This window comes from Cottoperca gobio, chromosome 6, assembly GCF_900634415.1.
Source record: "Cottoperca gobio chromosome 6, fCotGob3.1, whole genome shotgun sequence".
In the NCBI taxonomy this organism is placed as follows: domain Eukaryota; kingdom Metazoa; phylum Chordata; class Actinopteri; order Perciformes; family Bovichtidae; genus Cottoperca; species Cottoperca gobio.
The window spans coordinates 5,892,109-5,910,155 of NC_041360.1; the positions used below are offsets into that span (position 1 = coordinate 5,892,109).

At 41.3% G+C, this 18,047-nt stretch overlaps 1 protein-coding gene across 3 annotated transcripts in view; it reads right to left on the minus strand.

Moving 5' to 3' along the window:
- Window positions 1-17,585, minus strand: part of gnao1a (guanine nucleotide binding protein (G protein), alpha activating activity polypeptide O, a) — an 87,636-nt gene extending 70,051 nt beyond the window's left edge. Inside the window, exons 1-2 of one of the 3 annotated variants that reach the window (XM_029433300.1) lie at window positions 16,836-17,584; window positions 16,003-16,045 (exon numbers count right to left, since the gene is read on the minus strand). In XM_029433300.1, the coding sequence (XP_029289160.1) occupies window positions 16,003-16,045; window positions 16,836-16,953 (161 nt within the window). In that variant the 5' untranslated portion in view covers window positions 16,954-17,584. Of the gene's footprint in view, window positions 1-16,002; window positions 16,046-16,835 lie in introns of all 3 variants that reach the window. The other 2 variants (XM_029433298.1, XM_029433299.1) reach the window with 2 other exon arrangements.
- Window positions 17,586-18,047: the final 462 nt, after the last annotated feature.

Here is an 18,047-nt window from a genome sequence, read left to right on the forward strand (position 1 = left end):
ATAATCTTACACAGATTATTAATGAAATTGCAGAGCAACAACATGGCATTCTCAAAGAGTTAAGTGAGATTTCATCTATGACATTTTAATTAGTTGCTTCGCCTCTCAGACATGCATAAGCAAACACAGACCCACAGACACACGTACGTATACACACACACACACACACACACACACACACACACACACACACACACACACACACACACACACACACACACACACACACACACACACACACACACACACACACACACACACACACACACACACACACACACACAGCTCTGTCTCAGAAACATCTCAGCAGTGTGTACCTTGATATCTGACAAACACGCGCAACCTTACATTTATATGCACGTTTGTGAGTGTGAGCATGTTTATGTTGAGTGAGTCTATGTGTTGTGGTCTGGAGGGCAGCACGGTCCCCGGCAGGGTAATGTTTCAGATCAATCAGGCAGCGAGCCAGTCCCATATAAATACACCAGGCTTCTGTTTACATCGGTGACTTTCACACAGAGGTCCCAAGCACCGATACACTGCAGCAAGAATAAATGGTTTATTCTTATCTGTATAAAATGCACATCAGCTAACATTTATAGAGATTACATATATTGAATCACATCAGAAAACATATGTATTCATCTTTTAGTAGTTCTATATGTGCTAGCCTGACTTTTAATCTTTACACTTAATCTCTCTGGACACTCTTGATTTGTCAAGCAGAAACTTTTTCTCAAATTCTTCCCTCCATCTTTCCTTGCACCAGAGGTAAAACAAGGACAGACTCTTAATTGAATGCTCCGGTCTGCAGATGCCAAAAAAGAGGGTGATGAGTGTTTAACAGTTACATGAAAACACCAATCAATAGGAAGCTAGAATATAGAATCAGGAACTCCTTAAATCAGAGATCTATCTTTCTAACACCAGACACATGACATGAGTCATCAACCTGCTCTCTAGTATCAGGACATAAACATGGGGGTGTGAAATTGTGTGGTGTGGGGTGTTGAAAATATAAGCAATATTTTTTAGTGAGACGTTTTCTCTAAACCTTGAGTGGAATTGAACTCTTCCATATGATCCATCTTTAACCAGTTCAAGTGAACGTCAGTGTGGGCGGAGGCTGATGGAAGAACACAGCAGAATCACTTTCCTCCTATAAATAATATTATTAGAGCGACAGAGAAAGAAAGAAATGAAAAAGAGAAAATAAAGGTGAAAAAAAGGAGGAAAGTGTTGTAGGAAGTGTTATTAGAAGTGCATTCATTGACTTGTTTTGTGTGTGTGTGTGTGTGTGTGTGTGTGTGTGTGTGTGTGTGTGTGTGTGTGTGTGTGTGTGTGTGTGTGTGTGTGTGTGTGTGTGTGTGTGTGTGTGTTGGCTGGCCTGCTGACGTGAGCTTTCATGCATGAGGACCTTTTCTCATTACCCGCTCTCCAAGCCCTTCTGTCAGCAGAGAGAGCTCTGTGTGTGACGGTGTGTATGTGTGTAATTTCCTGTAGCTTTGGCACAATCTGCACGGTGACCTGAAACATAGTTTAGTTTCACACCGAGCCAGACAGATGGACAGAGATACAGACATATGGACAATTAAACCACAATATTATACCACAACATGGCTGCCATTGTGGGTGTATAGCAGGTGTTAAGTGTAATGACACTACGCAATCAATAATCATACTGACATCAACATTTCTTCAAGTTCTTTTTTGTGTGAGTGTAGGCTTTTTCTAGCAACAGGAAATGCTACCATGTGTGTGAGGTTGGACGTCAATCAAACTGCAATTTTAAAATGCCACGTCCAATTTAACTTCACAAATAAACAACACAAGTCACGCCCATGTGGCTCCACCTGCCATTAGCCACAACAACACTGAAGTACATATTTAAAATATACTTCACATCCTTGTACATTTAAAGAAGTTGTGTTTTCATTTATTGTTTAAACACAACTTCAGCTGCCTTTAAGTGGTGCACTGTGGGGGAGAAATGATATGCATCACAGCAGATATTAGCATCAGCCTGCAAGCTAAACCAGACACCAGATTGGCCAGTTTATAAGTAATTAAGTAATGACAACCTCTTCAGCACCATCGCCCCATGGAACCTGGTGTGAATTCAAATCCTCCCCTCAGGAGTCCATGTTTTTCTACAGCATGTCAACATTCCAGTCCTTTGATATTTGACATTCAACAACAAAATTGCATTTACAATAAAGATCTATTTTTAAAAAGAAACATTGAAGTCAAGTGTCCTCGGTTCAAACTAGAGCCTGTTGTATAAAGGTGACCTGTCATCACAGAGACAGACAGACAGGGGCTTTTACATTTGATCTAATCTAAAGTCACTGTACATACGCTAATAAGTGAACTACAAAACACAGCAGTACAGAAGGTCAGCATGTCTGACTACCAGAAACATAAACTGCTACACAAAAAACAAGGGACAACAATACTAAAAGAGGACCTTGTAATCTATATATGTTCATATCAATGTAAGATTCCTCTGCTGCTGCTTCAGACACACACACACACACACACACACACACACACACACACACACACACACACACACACACACACACACACACACACACACACACACACACACACACACACACACACACACACACACACACACACACACACACTTTGTGGTCTTTGTCGACAGAGCTCTTAGTCGTGACTAAGTGCACGCTGACCAACTCCTGTCCACACTGCCGGACACAGTTACATACACAACGCACTGTGTGTGCGTGTGTGTCTGTGTGAGTGTTTGGGGGAGTGTGAGAGCAAGTGCTAAGAGTGAAGGAGAAAGAGGGGATAAAAATGTGATGGCTGATAATGGGTATGAGGGAGAGCACGACGGATCAGAAAAAAGAAGCTAAAAATAACCAAAGGTGTCAGTAATGCAGCACGCACACGCACACACACACACGCACCACACACACTTGCCATCACACCTTGAAGTCAAGCAGCAGCATCCCGACAGCTGTATAGTGAACAACAATGGGGGGATTCTTTTTTTGTCAGTTGGTCCACCACGTCATAAAATAAGTTATCTATTGGATGGATTGCTCTGAACTTTGGTACAAATATTGACTGTTTCCAGCAGATACATCCTAATGACTTTGGTGAGCCTCTGACCTTTCTAGTTCCACAATGAGGCAGACGTTTGTGGTTTTGAGTAAAAATGTCTCGATAAATATTAGGAAGCATGTTAGCACTGTCATTGTGAGCTTGTTAGCATGCTTATGTTAGCATTTAGCTCAAAGCCGCACTGTGTGTAAAGCCTACAGAGCCGCTAGTGTGCTTGTGGACCGTCTTGTTACCATTAAGCTCAAGCTGTTGTGCAAAGTGAGACACAGTGGCACTTGCAGAGACATAGACCAGTATTGTAATATGCCATATTCTGTGTCCAACAGTTGATACACTTCTTATTGCATTCCATGAACACTTAAAGTTTGGATAGCAATCTACTGAGAAAAACTAATCGATTTGTGACTATTTGTATCTTCGATTACAAGCAAAAAGGCAAATTGCATGTCTTTGACCCTTCTAACTCCCCTACCTACAGCCAGTATGATGGGAGAGGCACAGCATTTCCACTGTAACATGTAGATTAGGAGTTTCCGCTATTTTTCACATTTTGATTGTAACAATAAAACCCCTGCTGGAGAGGAGTCCTGGCTCCGGGTTTGGTCATGTGCTGATGGAGAGTTCTTGTGCCAAGGGACACAGTCTGCTTCACACTAGTTTAGAGGGGAGGTTAGGAGTTGCACACACATGCGTATAAACCGAGGCAGACAGGAGAACAGAATAATTACAGTTCAGTAGTACATCTGGGAAGACCTCATTAAATCTGTCTGCCATTAACTCTCTGTTCCACTGTCACATGTTATCTCTATCCGCCTCTCTCCTCTGCCAAGTCCTCTTTCATCCCTTATTCCTGTGCCCCCCTCCTCTGTCTCTAAGATCATACTTGTTCACCGTCAGTCTCTCCCACTCACTGCCATCTTCTCTCTCTCCCCTTCTCCCCCCTAATTCCTAATTAGGTCTTCTTCTTTACTCCTCTCCCCAAGCTTCCTTTCCTTTTCCATTTGCAATTAACTATTAATTAAAAAACACACCGTTGCACCCGTTCTCCCTCCCCACAGACTGATTTCTTCAGGGAAACATAAGTGCACGAGTACACAACACACATGCACACGCCACCTGCACACAGGTGCTTACCTGGCAAAGCTTAGTGAGACAGTTGCAGAGAGTGCAGTGTCATTACTGTTGCCTAATTTAACAGCTAGGCAACAACAGCTGCACAAAGAGTCACACCCAAAACCTTGTAAGTTAAAAGTTTCTTGCAACTTTTCATTTAATCTAGGCCATTTGTTGACCTAAGATTGTGTTGTATATTGGCCGGTACTGACAGCCCTTGTTCAAATCTATAGTCTAATAGTCTATGTTGCCAGTAGATTTCAAAGGAAACAAATATATAAATGTCACTTGTGAAATGCAGAAAACCAAATAGCCATTAAAAAGTTCAAACAGTGTATATTAGATTTCCTTTTAGCATTACAGAAACATAGGCATGCATAAAGTATGTAAAAGAAATGATGACTCTTGTTCTGCATTTACAGTTGACAGTACAATTATGGAAAGTGGCTCCAAGAGCAGTTAATAGCATCAATATGGCAGCCTGTATAAGTCAACATGTGCTCTGTTACAGGCAATCCGAGTCATTGGTAAGTTGATGGATCTTCCAGACTGTTGGAAGTTATGGGACAGACAGGGAGACAGAGAGAAGTAGGGCCACAGGTTTAATCAGGTCGTCCCAGATACAAGGTTGAGATGTAATTATTCAGTTCTCCTATCTTCCCCTGTGTCAATATTAATGACATACTCTGAGGCATTCAAACAGAGGAAAGCTCAGTCATCTAGTGGAAACAGACAAATTGGGCCTTCCTGAATCCCAACAACCTGATGGATGACTGTGGTCTGGCTGAGAAACAACAACACTCTGCTATACGTCTTATTAGTGGAGACTAAGGGGTTCATTTAAAATGTAAACTACCGTTCCATTTGATTGTGGGGAAAGTTTTTAGTGAAAAGTCTCAACAACTATTGGATGGATTGCTATGAAATGTCTTACAGACATTCATTAAAAGGAAGAATTGTAATAACTTTGGTGATTACTTAACTGTTCCATTTAGCACCAGCCTTAATTCCAAACTATAATGTGCCTAATACTTTGATTTATGACCAAATATCTTCAAAACTAATTACATTCCCAAAAGCCTCAGCTGTACCTTTTGTTCAGTGCTGATAAGCCAATGTTAGCGTGTTAATACCCTAAACTACGGTCAACATGGTTAACATTTGACCTGCTAAACACCAGCATGTTAGCATTGCTACTGAGAACATGTTGTCAGTCTAGCCATTCATGCAACTTAGTGTTCAGCTAAAAGCACAAGAAGAGCCTCACAAAGCTCAGCTGTTTGAAAAGCTGACAGCAGTGTAGAGACAAATCGAGTGATTATGAAAAAAAGTAATTTATCTGCCCACCTACTTCCTGTAGCTAAAAAATATCCTAAATGGAATCTAATAAACATTTCAACCCTAAAAAGAGTTTTCTCACAAACTGTGACCAAAGATATGAACACCTGTATGATGTAAAGTGAAGCAATGCAATAACCCTTCTTACTTAAAATGTTCGGTTTCTGTTCAACTACACCGTCAGATGCATGTGCGTTAACTCAATCCTGAGGCTGTACTTTGTGGCAGTGTTGTAGTCGGACAGCTTAATGTTCCTATATAATACTTTGCCTCATCATTTATATACTGTAGGGTATGTGGAGGGAAAACAACTGAGCAATGCAACATCACAAACACAGCTGCTAAAATTCTTCTCATAAAATGTAATAAACACCTGTCCCACAAAAGTAGTAGCTGATTTATTAAAGAACTACTAGATCCAAAATAACCGTTTCTATTCCCTGTCCTCACTTAGGTGTCATACCAACACAAAAATACAAGCATACACTCTCCCAGCTACAAACCCAGCCACAGTCCTCATCAGCTGACTTTACATCAGCTGAGTGTGGTCACAGTAACAAGACTCCTTTGTCTCGCAGCGCACTGAACTGACATGAAATCTGCACAAATCTCACACATAAAAAACACTCACACAACCACATCAACATGTCCACACAAAACAGTGAAAATGGGGAAAAAAACACTCAATCGTGTAGATACACACAACACATGCACACAACACACACACACTTTCCTCCCACAATAGACCTTTGTTTTTTATGAGAAGCCCTGATTAGCGTGCAGACCACACACACACACACACACACACACACACACACACACACACACACACACAGTCACATTGACCTGGTCGGATACAACTGTGCAGACCAAGAAAGAGAGCAGACATGGCTTAGAGCAAAAACAGCCTTTTATATAAAATCAAAAATGTAACAGAGGAAGAGAACAAAGGAAGGTATTATTGCAGAGAAACAGAAAGTGTTGCTCTATATTCAAAGCAAATATAGTAACTAAACTAAACTAAACTAAACAGGACACATACTGTAGGATTATTGACAAGGAATTCTGAAACATGGCGCTCCACAACTGAGAAATCAAAACTGTTGATCTGCAGAGCTGTTGCTGCATGAGAGTCTCAGAGCCATTATTATTTTAAGAGAGGGGAGAGGGAGGGGTAAGTTGTTTTTTACAACTGATACAGATCAACCATTTAATTGTTATGAGGATCAGCTGATCTGATAGCAATCACCAAATGGTTCCTGTTCTCCTGCACAAGACACCTGATAGATGAAACAACTTTTGACTCGTGCCTTAGAGCAGGGGTCGGGAACCTTTTTGGCTGGGAGAGCCATAAAAGCCAAATATTTTTTTATGTATTTCCTTGAGAGCCATATATTTAATACATTTGAATGCAACTTTATGCATGCATTTTTTAAGTATAACACGTCTCCGAGTACTAAACGCGCTATCAGTGTTTCATTGAACACGTGCTCTTTTATTAAATAAACTAAATGCTTACGTTATTCATCTCATTTATGTGCACGTTTCAGTGTTTACTGCACGGGTGTCAAACTCAACGGAATTATATCCAGAAAATATCATATGTCTGTCATAACTGGCCCGCCGGTTTTGGTAATTAAATCAATGCATGGTACAACCACGGGAAAATACATTTGAGGAAGTAATCTAAATGTGTGAATGAAATGAAAGTTTTTGGAAAGCAAAGGGAAACACACCACAGATCTCTGGGACGATGTGAGCTGGACTGTTTGTGCGACATAACGAAGCATCTCACTGTTAAACCTGCAGCTTCAGGGCCGTGTGATCACGGACATGTGTGATGCAGTGAGAGCTTTCTAAACCGAGCTTCCTGTGGGAGACTCTGATGCAGAAGGAAACTTTGGTCACTACGTGTTTCCAAACACTGACAAACATCTCCACCTCTGTGTTCCCGACAGCAGATGCTGATCAACTGAGAGCATTTGCCGACTTTGCAGCTCAGAAATTTAAATTGAACTGCTCAGCAATCCGTTTGCAGTTGACTTAAATATGTTCCATATCTTTTTGCACTTTATCCAATATGTGAATCCTGTTCAATAAATGTGGACCGTGTTTGGCCGTCGACGCAGTCCCAGTTTTTAATGTTGGCCCTCCCTGTGATTGAGTTTGACACCCCCGGTGTACTGCTTGCTTTGTGCAGTTTCTCCTTTGCTCGGTTTCAGCGAAGGGTGGGGCTCCGCCCCCTACACACACACACGTGTGAACACACCTTCACCTACAGCCAGAGACAGAGCGGAGGAAAGGAGAGGGGAGAACTAAAAACAGATCCACTGCTAAATGTTTTACTTTTAAATTACATTATATAATTATGTATATTCTTGTTAATCATGTTAAAAAATGTCAACCAAAATTGTCTGCGAGCCATATCGCATCATCGAAAGAGCCATAGGTTCCCAACCCCTGCCTTAGTGTAATGCATATTATTTTTCAGGGAAATCCATGGTTGACAGATTCATTTAATTTATTTGATCAGTTCAAATGTGTGTTCCCCGTGTTAGAATATGCACAAACAAGCAGATTACAGCTGACCGCATCAACCTTTGTCATTTGATGATATTTTACGCCTCATAAAAACATTAAAAGGCTTCACATTAGGGATGCCGATTGATCAACCTCGGTAAGAAACCAACAAGACTTTTATTTATTCAGTATACTCACTATAGACAATGATACGCACCCTATTTTCTGAAAATGCTTTATTATGAACAACAAATCTGTTTTGAAATCGACAGGAGAGCTAGGTAACAATAGCTGTTAGCTGTTAGCTGTTAGCTGTTAGCTGTTAGCGGGCAGCACAGTCCTGCTTGGCTAAATAACGGAGCTAACAGCTAACATTAATGGAGGTTGCACTGAGTAACATTATGATGCATTCAATCTCTTCAGTAAAAACGAGTATTGGGCAATGGCAAATTATAATGTGTTCAAATGTAATCTTGTAAAATGTAGTTTATGACGAGAAACTTGAATAAATACAGTTGTTTGAAGGAGAAAATTTCACAGCAATATAACAGATATTAGTGAGGGAATTATGACCTAACTTCCTAACAGTAGCTCCGAGCAGTGAATAATTATTTTAGATTTTTTTACGATTTACACTGACTTTGGGACGGGTGTACAAAATAGTTTGTGTGGAGCCATGTATACCAACAGCTATAACAAAACAAAACGACAAAAAATGATCGATTAGACGAGATATGGATCAATGAAGATCGGCAATCGGTATGGGCAGAAAAAACGTGATCAGGGCATCTCTAAAATGTTTAAATGTTTGTTAGCAGTCTCACTTTTAGCAGCAATACTTTGGGGAAATTGTCTAAAATCTTCCAACTGTAATGAAACATGATTTGACTGTGTAAAGTTGTGTGTAAGTTCACAAAAATACACATGTGTATTATGCGGAAAGAAGACTAGGCGAGTTTAAGATAGTTGACACAATGAGACAAAAAGTGGAAGTTTCTCCATTTGAGACGGTGTGTACGTGTGGCTAAGTGTGTACATGCTTTGATAAAGTTTGTTTGGCGCCTGGCTGCCTATTTACAAAATGCAAATAGGTTTCAAATGCTAAATACACACACTGTTATCAAAGAGACACACACACACACACCTATCATGAGATGTTGGCTTGCTGTTATTTCACAACTCACTGAAGCAGCCAATCAAATCATTCCGGCGATGAGCACGCCCACGGCTATATTTACCAATGAAGGGTGACTATCTGGCTGACGGACTGTTTCAGATGACCAGTTACAGACCGTCTCTTCATGCAACACTTGTGTCGGTGCCAACATGAGTCTCTCTTGCCCCCTCCCTCTCTTTTTGTTCTCTCCTCGTGTCTAACCAGCCCAGGAAAAGGAGGCTAATAATTATCGAGGAGAACAGAGTCCAGAGGAGGAGTACCCTTTGCACCTTGACAACCCTGTCCTCGTCTCTCGTTGTCACTTCCTCTAGCTTGCTTAATAAGTGAGAATATGTTCTTTCACTTACCAATCTCTCTTCTTGAGCACAAACTGGCTTTGCTTCCCCTCCCTTTATCTCCCCCAACTTCATTCACACTCATCCTCCCTTCACCCTTTTCTATCCCCTCATGTTTCTTTTCACACTACCACACCACTTTACCCTTCTTTGTAAAACAATTGTCCTCCCTGGTTGATTCTGCAGGGTGTCCCTGTATTCTTTTGTTTCTCTTCTCCCTGAGTAGTCCTCTCTCTCTCTCTCTCTCTCTCTCTCCTCTCCTCTCTCCTCTCTCTCTCTCCTCTCTCTCTCTCCGTCTCCTCTCTCTCTCTCTCTCTCTCTCTCTCTCTCTCTCTCTCTCTCTCTCTCTCTCTCTCTCTCTCTCTCTCTCTCTCTCTCTCTCTCTCTCTCTCTCTCTATCCCCCACTTCATTCTTCATCCTTACTTCCACCACTTTAACAAACTTCCCATTTTCTCCAGTTCAGTCCTTTCTATGCCCACTTACAGACTGCTCTTCTCTCTCTTTCTGTCTTTCTTTCTATGCACTCACCATTGATTTTTCCTTACTGTGTTCCTCCAACTATAACGCCCGCCACTCTCTCTGCCTTTCTGCACAAAACACCACAACCTTTTTTTTCTCCATCTTTCTCCCCTTCCCCCTTTTATTCTCCTCTTCTGAGGCTTAAACCTAATCATCTCCTGTTCTAGAGAAACCACACACACACGGTGGGAACAGCCTGTGGGAAGCAGCGCAGCCGCGAGGGACGGACAGCGTTTGTTCTCCCTTCGGCCGGTCGCCTCCGATCATGTCAGCATGGCACACACACATACACACACACACACACACACACACATACATTGTAAGAGCAAGCTAGAGATGAAGAAAAAGGAGAAAGACAGAGGGTGTGAAGCTCTGTATATTATGCACACAGCGACTGACTGACGAAATAAATGTTCCTTTGCTCAAATCCTAATTGCAGATGGTGGCTACAATACAGCTACTTTTGGCAAGGTGTTTTAGCCTGGTTATATAGGCTACAATGAACAAATGAGCACTTGTGTTTAAAAGGCAGAACTGTCTAAGGGTCTTAAGTCCAGACACTCCATAAACAAGGATGATAAAAGTTTGGGTATAAATGAGTAAGTGTGATATTGAAATACAGATCAAGAGGCCATCTCTATTGCCGCTATTCAGCGCCTTTGAACATAAGGGGTGATTGGATGAATGCAGTTTACACTTTGTAGCGCTTTATGTGGGTTGTAAACTGTTAATGATTGAAAGAGAAATTACCTGGAGATTCTGGCTATCAGGTCGCCCAGAGAAGCCAGGAAGACTCACTGTGCTAAAGTTAAAGATCTCTCTGCTGCCAGACGGCTCAATGTGTAGTTTCTGAATATATTCAAAGCAAACGCGACTAATTATCTGTTTGATTTCATTACAATGGATACTCCAGCAAAATTAGAAGCAAAAGAGGCGGAGATATATTTTAATCCCCGAGTATCAATAAAGCTCCAAAGAAATCTTCCAGCTTCCTTAATGCAATTTATTAGACTTTTCCTGTTTGGCAAATACCCAGGTCTTTGACACGCAATGCCTCAGTTTGTACCACACAAGTCGAGATCGTCATTCGGGTTCTTTTTTTAAACTTTGGCACACTCCCTCCAGAATTATTATACAGCTGATTTTGATACAAAGTAGTAATAACTATGACAAGTAAGCGGAACAAGTTTCATAATTAAGTTTCCTTTTCAAGAAATTCCAATAAATTGTGTTTTTTTCTTTTTTAAAGACAACAACCTCTAAACTACATATCAATCTCTGGAGTTTGCCTGTGCAGAATCAGCCACTGAAGCAGAGCTAGCGCACAAAACTCACAAATCATTGAAAAGAACAAAGACGAGGGGCCGCACTACGTCCTCTAATCTTTTCCCCCCACTTGTTATAGTGGCAGTGCCAAGCAGTGGCTTCCTTGGTTGTGCTCGATTATATGTAAATTAATTTATTTAAGTATTTTTCTCTCACACACACACACACACACACACACACACACACACACACACACACACACACACACACACACACACACACACACACACACACACACACACACACACACACACACACACACACACACACACACACACACACACACACACACACACACACACACACACACACACACACACACACACACAGCGCTGCTGGAGGGGTCAGTTTGCCAGCTGGGCAGCGAGAGAACCTTTGCACACGTTTAAGCACACACAGGCTCCATAAACAGATGGTCTCACACACACACACACACACAAGATAGAGGTATGTTGTTCACACATGACCAAGTCCCTTGGGTTGCCGGCACAAGTATTACACTCACTGAAAGGCGATCATGTACATATGTATACAACATTCACGTGTTTCTCTAGCAAATCCTTTTCCTTTAAATTCCCTTTTCCCACTGCATTGTACACTGCGGTTCTTATTTCCACTGACTGAGATCACATACACATATTCTCCACACACACACACACACACACACACACACACACACACACACGCACACCATAAAATCTAAATCTAATCCACTCATCTCTGTCTCTCTGAAGCACGCACACGCCCACCCACCCACACACACACACTGGTCACTTGAACACGCCCAGATGTTCAAAGCACTGTGAAAGAAAATGCAGTTAAGGGCTTTCCACTTCTCTGATGCGGTTCCGGAAATAGCAGAGCGTCTCTGAACAGGAACGTAAAGGCTTCCCTAGCAGGGCGCTGTCCACCACAAGCAGCTTCCCTGTCCATCATATCAGATTCCCTTTGTACAGGAATACAAACACTACAGCGTATTGTGAAAAATACATATATTGGTTTCAAATAGCACTTCTCAAGTAATTATTCTTAAGACAGAAAGGTGGCCCTCCTGCATGTACAGTAGTTGGAGCCTGGTGTCAAGCTTCTCTCATAATCATTGGGGGGCGGTGCACCTCATTATTCTCCTTGTTGGAGCACATTGTATCACATTGCTTTTTACCCAGAGATGAGGTGGCCCCTGAGAAGCATGCAGAGCATATTCCATCATATTAATAATACCTTGTTTTCAACAAATTAACAGACATGTTGTCTGCCAGATGCAGTTTTAACAACTCATGCATAAGCGAAAAGAGCTTGTAGGCTGTAATCAGACAACAAAACTCGGAGGTGGAATGACTGAAAGGAGTGAGCTGAAAGGAAACTAGCTCTCTTTCTGTCTAGAAATGCTTAAAGAATTGTATTTAATTGTACGTATACACCCATCTTTGGTGTGTAATAACGAGTGGGAAGAAGCAATATTCTTGTGGTTCACCCCCTATAACATCAGGTTTAAGTATAATATATATATATATATATATATATATATATATATATATATATATATATATATATATATATATATATATACACATACATACATACATACATACATATACATATATATATATATATATATATATATATATATATATATACATATACATACATACACATACACACACACACACACACAATGAACCCACTGGGAGCATTGGTCAGTCAATGTGCAGAATGCGCTGTGATGCTGGAATGACCATTAACAGCTGAGAAACAGGCTCATCTGGATCCACTGAATCATGTCTTCATGTGATAAGTCAAATAAGACCACAACCAAAGCCTATTATCGGATAAAACGCACTCGGCTGTGTGTAAAACGATACAGCAGAGAAGATTGAAGAGAAACCATATGTCATGACCCTGGATTATAGATGACATGTCGAGGGGGTAAAAAACTGAGAGGTTTAGTAAATCCTGTAAATATATTATAGGATTATTGAAATTATATCGTAAACACACAAATACTATTTAAATAAGATACGGTTGCAATACATGATGGAATAAGCACCACAGATAAGTCCCTATAGGAGTATTATAAGCATATTATATTGAAACCATAGGAGATAAAAAAGAGACAACTTTAATTAAGCCACTAACTCACTGCTAAGTGCCACAGGTACACATCACGTCCCCACAGAGGTGCAACAGGAGTACTGTGGTGGTCTTTTATCAGAGATATATGGATAGTAAGGCAGACAGACACTGACACAGCCAACAGGCCACGTGGTGTTTACTAGTGCTGTAACGGGACAGAACCGTTCTGTTCGGTATGCGACATCCCTTCAGTACAATGTGACCGAAACAGCTGTTTATGGCTAATACTCGCACAAAGCAGAACATAAATTCTGGAGCGCGGATTTAAATGGAAAGTTTTGGCAACGCAGCCCAGTTGCTCCCTATCCGCTGTGTGTAGCAGCGATGTAGCATGCTAGTCGGCTTAGCCCGGTTTGTAAAGCTCAATGGAAAATAACATGCAAAAGTGTAAAACTGTATCGCGAACATTGTTCAACTGAAGTCAGGCATATCTGTAGAAACACTTTAAACCTTTAATTTACGACGGAATCACCCGAATGTGTCAATTAGCGGAGCGAAACAAACACACACAGCGCTCAGGCAGCCTCCCCCTGCGGAGGCAGACCGCGCCAAAGCAATAACCAATGCTAATAACTGTACTGCTGGATATATGCAACCGCACTCAGTCATAGACAATGCAGAAATAAAGCATACGGTCAAAGTGCTTGGATCTTATGATGGAGCATTAATGACATTTGTGTTATTTATTTTTTCTTATTGACAACATGTCAGCATTTGAGCACATTAACTGTTACAGTGAATAAGTATGGCCACTGTTGAATGTTTATAATATTCCAAATAAATTAAAACTATTTTTTTGTTCTCTGTTGTACCCAAAGAATATAGCGAGCCATGACCACAAAACACACTGAACCGTGAATTGTGTGTACCGTTACACCCCTAGTATTTACATAACGGTGTCCTAGGCTAGGTGTCAAATGATTTCTTAAAGCCAAAGATGTTCAGTTGCCAATAATATAAAACACAGGAACATAGAAAATCCTCACATCTCAGCTGGAACCAATTAGCTCCTGGCATTTTTGCTAGATAATATTTACTGAAACGATTAGGCATAAACGATTCTTTAAAAAGATGCCAATTCACTATCTGCTTTAACTAATCAATTAATGGATTGTTTTAGCTCTATAAATACACTATACAGCAACAAAGCAGTGGTAGAAGTAGGATTTGGCCAGAAATTATTTGGGAATCTTATCATACATTTTTCTTAAAGTAGGTGGAAAATATTGTCTACATAGTAAGCCCTCTACATTGTATTGCTATAGTTTCTCATTTTAGAAAGTATCTCAGTGTATACACGTTCAGCAGCATTGGAGTGAACAGTAAATGCACAAGTGTGTAATCTGAGGTTGCCTCTGCACCTAAGATCACAGGATCAGATGTGGAGGAGGAAATCAAAGTAGATCTGAGGCGTCTTATCCTACCCTGAGGCATTCATATCCTACAACTATGTGATATTGATTAAAGATTGCCCCTGTGCAAAACCCCAAACGAACAGTGTGTGAGCACAACTAAAGAGAGAGTTTAAATTCATGTTGACGTGATTACTTAAATTTGCTCCAGGATTACTATTAATTTCTAACTAGGTCTGGTGACATGGCCACACCTCAAATCTGAACCATTGAACAAAAGCTTGTGCAGGAAAAGTGTTACTGCTATTATTGTTGGACTGAAGTGAAGACGAGTATATTGACAGTAGGGCTGCAACTAACGATTGTTTTCTTGATTAATTGTTCAAACGTTTGGTCTATAAACTGTCAGAAAATTGTGAAAAATGTCCATTGTAGTTTCTCAAAGTCCAAAGTGCTGTCTTTAAATGTCTTGTTGTCAGTTCAAAGATATTGTGATATAAAAAAAATTCAATTAAAAACTACTTTACTACTACATCAATTGGTCTAATCAATTAGTCGACTAATTGATTAGTCGATCGACAGAAAAATAATCGACTTATCAATTAGTCGACTTATCACATACATAACCGTAGTATAACAGCACCTACATTATTCCCCAATGATGTATTTTTCCCCAATCTTTCCACCCACATGGAGCATCATTAGGTGTTTGACGAGGCTTGAAAGAGTGAAGCTTGAGCAGATGTTTGACAAAGGCCAGTCAGGGTTGAGGTCAGGGTGCAATAACGTCAACAGTCATGCTTTTCCAAGAACAAAACATGACACAGAATCAAGGTGTTCATTCTGAGATCAGGTTGCATATACATATATTGTGTGTGTGTGTGTGTGTGTGTGTGTGTGTGTGTGTGTGTGTGTGTGTGTGTGTGTGTGTGTGTGTGTGTATATATATATATATATATATATATATATATATATATATATATATATATATATATAGTGTGTGTGTGTGTGTGTGTCAGAAAGAAAGAGTGAGCGATGGACACACATCCACTCTATAGGGTTATTAGACCGTGCTTATGAGAGACTTACTTCATCTGTTTGACGATGGTGCTTTTCCCTGACTCTCCAGCCCCTGAGAGATAAGAGACAAGAAGACAATGTAAACAGGGTGTGAGAGAGAGAGAGAGAGAGAGAGAGAGAGAGAGAGAGAGAGAGAGAGAGAGAGAGAGAGAGAGAGAGAGAGAGAGAGAGAGAGAGAGAGAGAGAGAGAGAAAATCAGCCTCTTAAAACCTAAGTGAATAAGGAGAGCAGCAGCAGGGTTGAGATAAAAAGATGGAGAAAGTGGCTGCACCCTTTCTTCTTCTTCTTCAATGTTCTTCTTTATTTTCTTTCATCCGCCATCTTTCAATTTAGTCCGTCAAACAGATTCTACTTACAGGTTACTTTCCCACAAAGAATCAATCTCCCACCCCAAACCAATGTACTGGCACTGCTTGTGCTTGGCCCTCCATTGCAGCATACTGCCTCTGGCACCCATCTGCAATTATCACCTCTGTTTAGTTCCCACCTTTTACGTACATACTGATTGTGCAGAATGACATTTTACCCACCTGGCCTATCTTTAATGGATATAAACCTATTATAGTAGGTTGCTTCAGAGTGATGTAATGAGAAGGCAGGGTGTGTTGAGCAGGGAAAATCAAGCAAATTAATGCCCATTTAACGGATTTTTGTTCATATCGTTGTTGTAGTTTTTAGCTTATGATAGATGTAATGTTTTTATTTATTTCCACCACAATCATCAGTGACTGATGTTCATCTTTTACCAGACGCCCACCCCCTCACGCCACACCTTTCATCCCCCCCAAGCGTCTCATTCGTGCCGTGGCCCCAGGCCCTGCTGTATGCAATTCAACTCTTACCGAGCAGCAGCAGTTTAACATCTTTGGCCGCGGTGACACCGTCCTCCTTGAGGTTTTTCTCGATGGCTTTGCTCCGATCGAGAGCCGCCCTCTCCTCTGCGCTCAGAGTACATCCCATGGTTAGAGAACACAGCTTGAAAGCGTAATCGAAACCGGGATCCAGAGAAGAAAAAGCAATAAAAAGGTGGATTCAATGAAACGTGTGCGTGGAAACAAAGCTGGTTGCAAATCCGTTTTTTCTCTCTTGGTTAATTTCCTCCTTTTCTGTGTTATGTCTTCGATCCCTTTCTCTCGCTCGCAGGGCAGCTCCCTCTCTCGCGCTCTCAAGCCGGGGGTACGGCTCCGTTAAAGCATTTAAATGAAGGATCCACTCGGTTTGATCCACAGTGCGAACACAACTCGATGTAGCCACCGCAGTTGTTTGTTTCTCAAACGTGGTCTCGGTGGTGGTCTGTCCGTCCGTTCGTCCTCCGTCTCTCTTCTGTGTGTTTGTCGGTAAATCACGGTAACGGTTCTCTTCTCCACTCGTCGATAGCAGGCTAAGTGTTACTTGGCGGCGGTGAGCAGCGCTCGCATCGTTTGATTCCAGCACGGCGTTCTCACGGCGGCTCACAGTGGACTTTCCTCCGTTTGGCTCCTCCGAGGCGGGCGGCGGGGACTCGCTCTGTAACTCTACTGCCTCCCGGTAGCTCCGGTAGGGGCTCGGTCGTCCGTTAGTTCATTCGTTCAATTGCAGGTTGCTGACGTCAGAACAGTGAAAAAAACAGAAGTGGGAAGAGAAGGAGCATATACTCACAGTGGCGCGGCCTGGTGGTGCAAGTAGGCTACCTTTACAGCCTTTTATGGTCCACTGTGAGCTGTTAACAGATAGAAAACACATCGATAAAGCCATTCTCGTGTTCCAGAAATATTTCATGGAATTGATAACTCACCTATCCAATGAGTTCAAGAGCCACACAAAGTGAATGTGTGGGTTTAGCCTATCTAATGTGAGCAAACAAAGGTCAAGTTTGAGCAGATTTATTTCTGTCAGCACATGGATATATCGATTCTAAATGTTATGCGGTCACAGGTGTGTAGGCCCTACGTGACCAATTAGAGCTGACAGGACGTGAAAGCACCCTGTTCCTCTTTGAAGCAAGTATTAGATATCTGATAGTCTAATTGTTTATTTACTAATATTACATCGATAAATATTCTTTTTTGCATCTG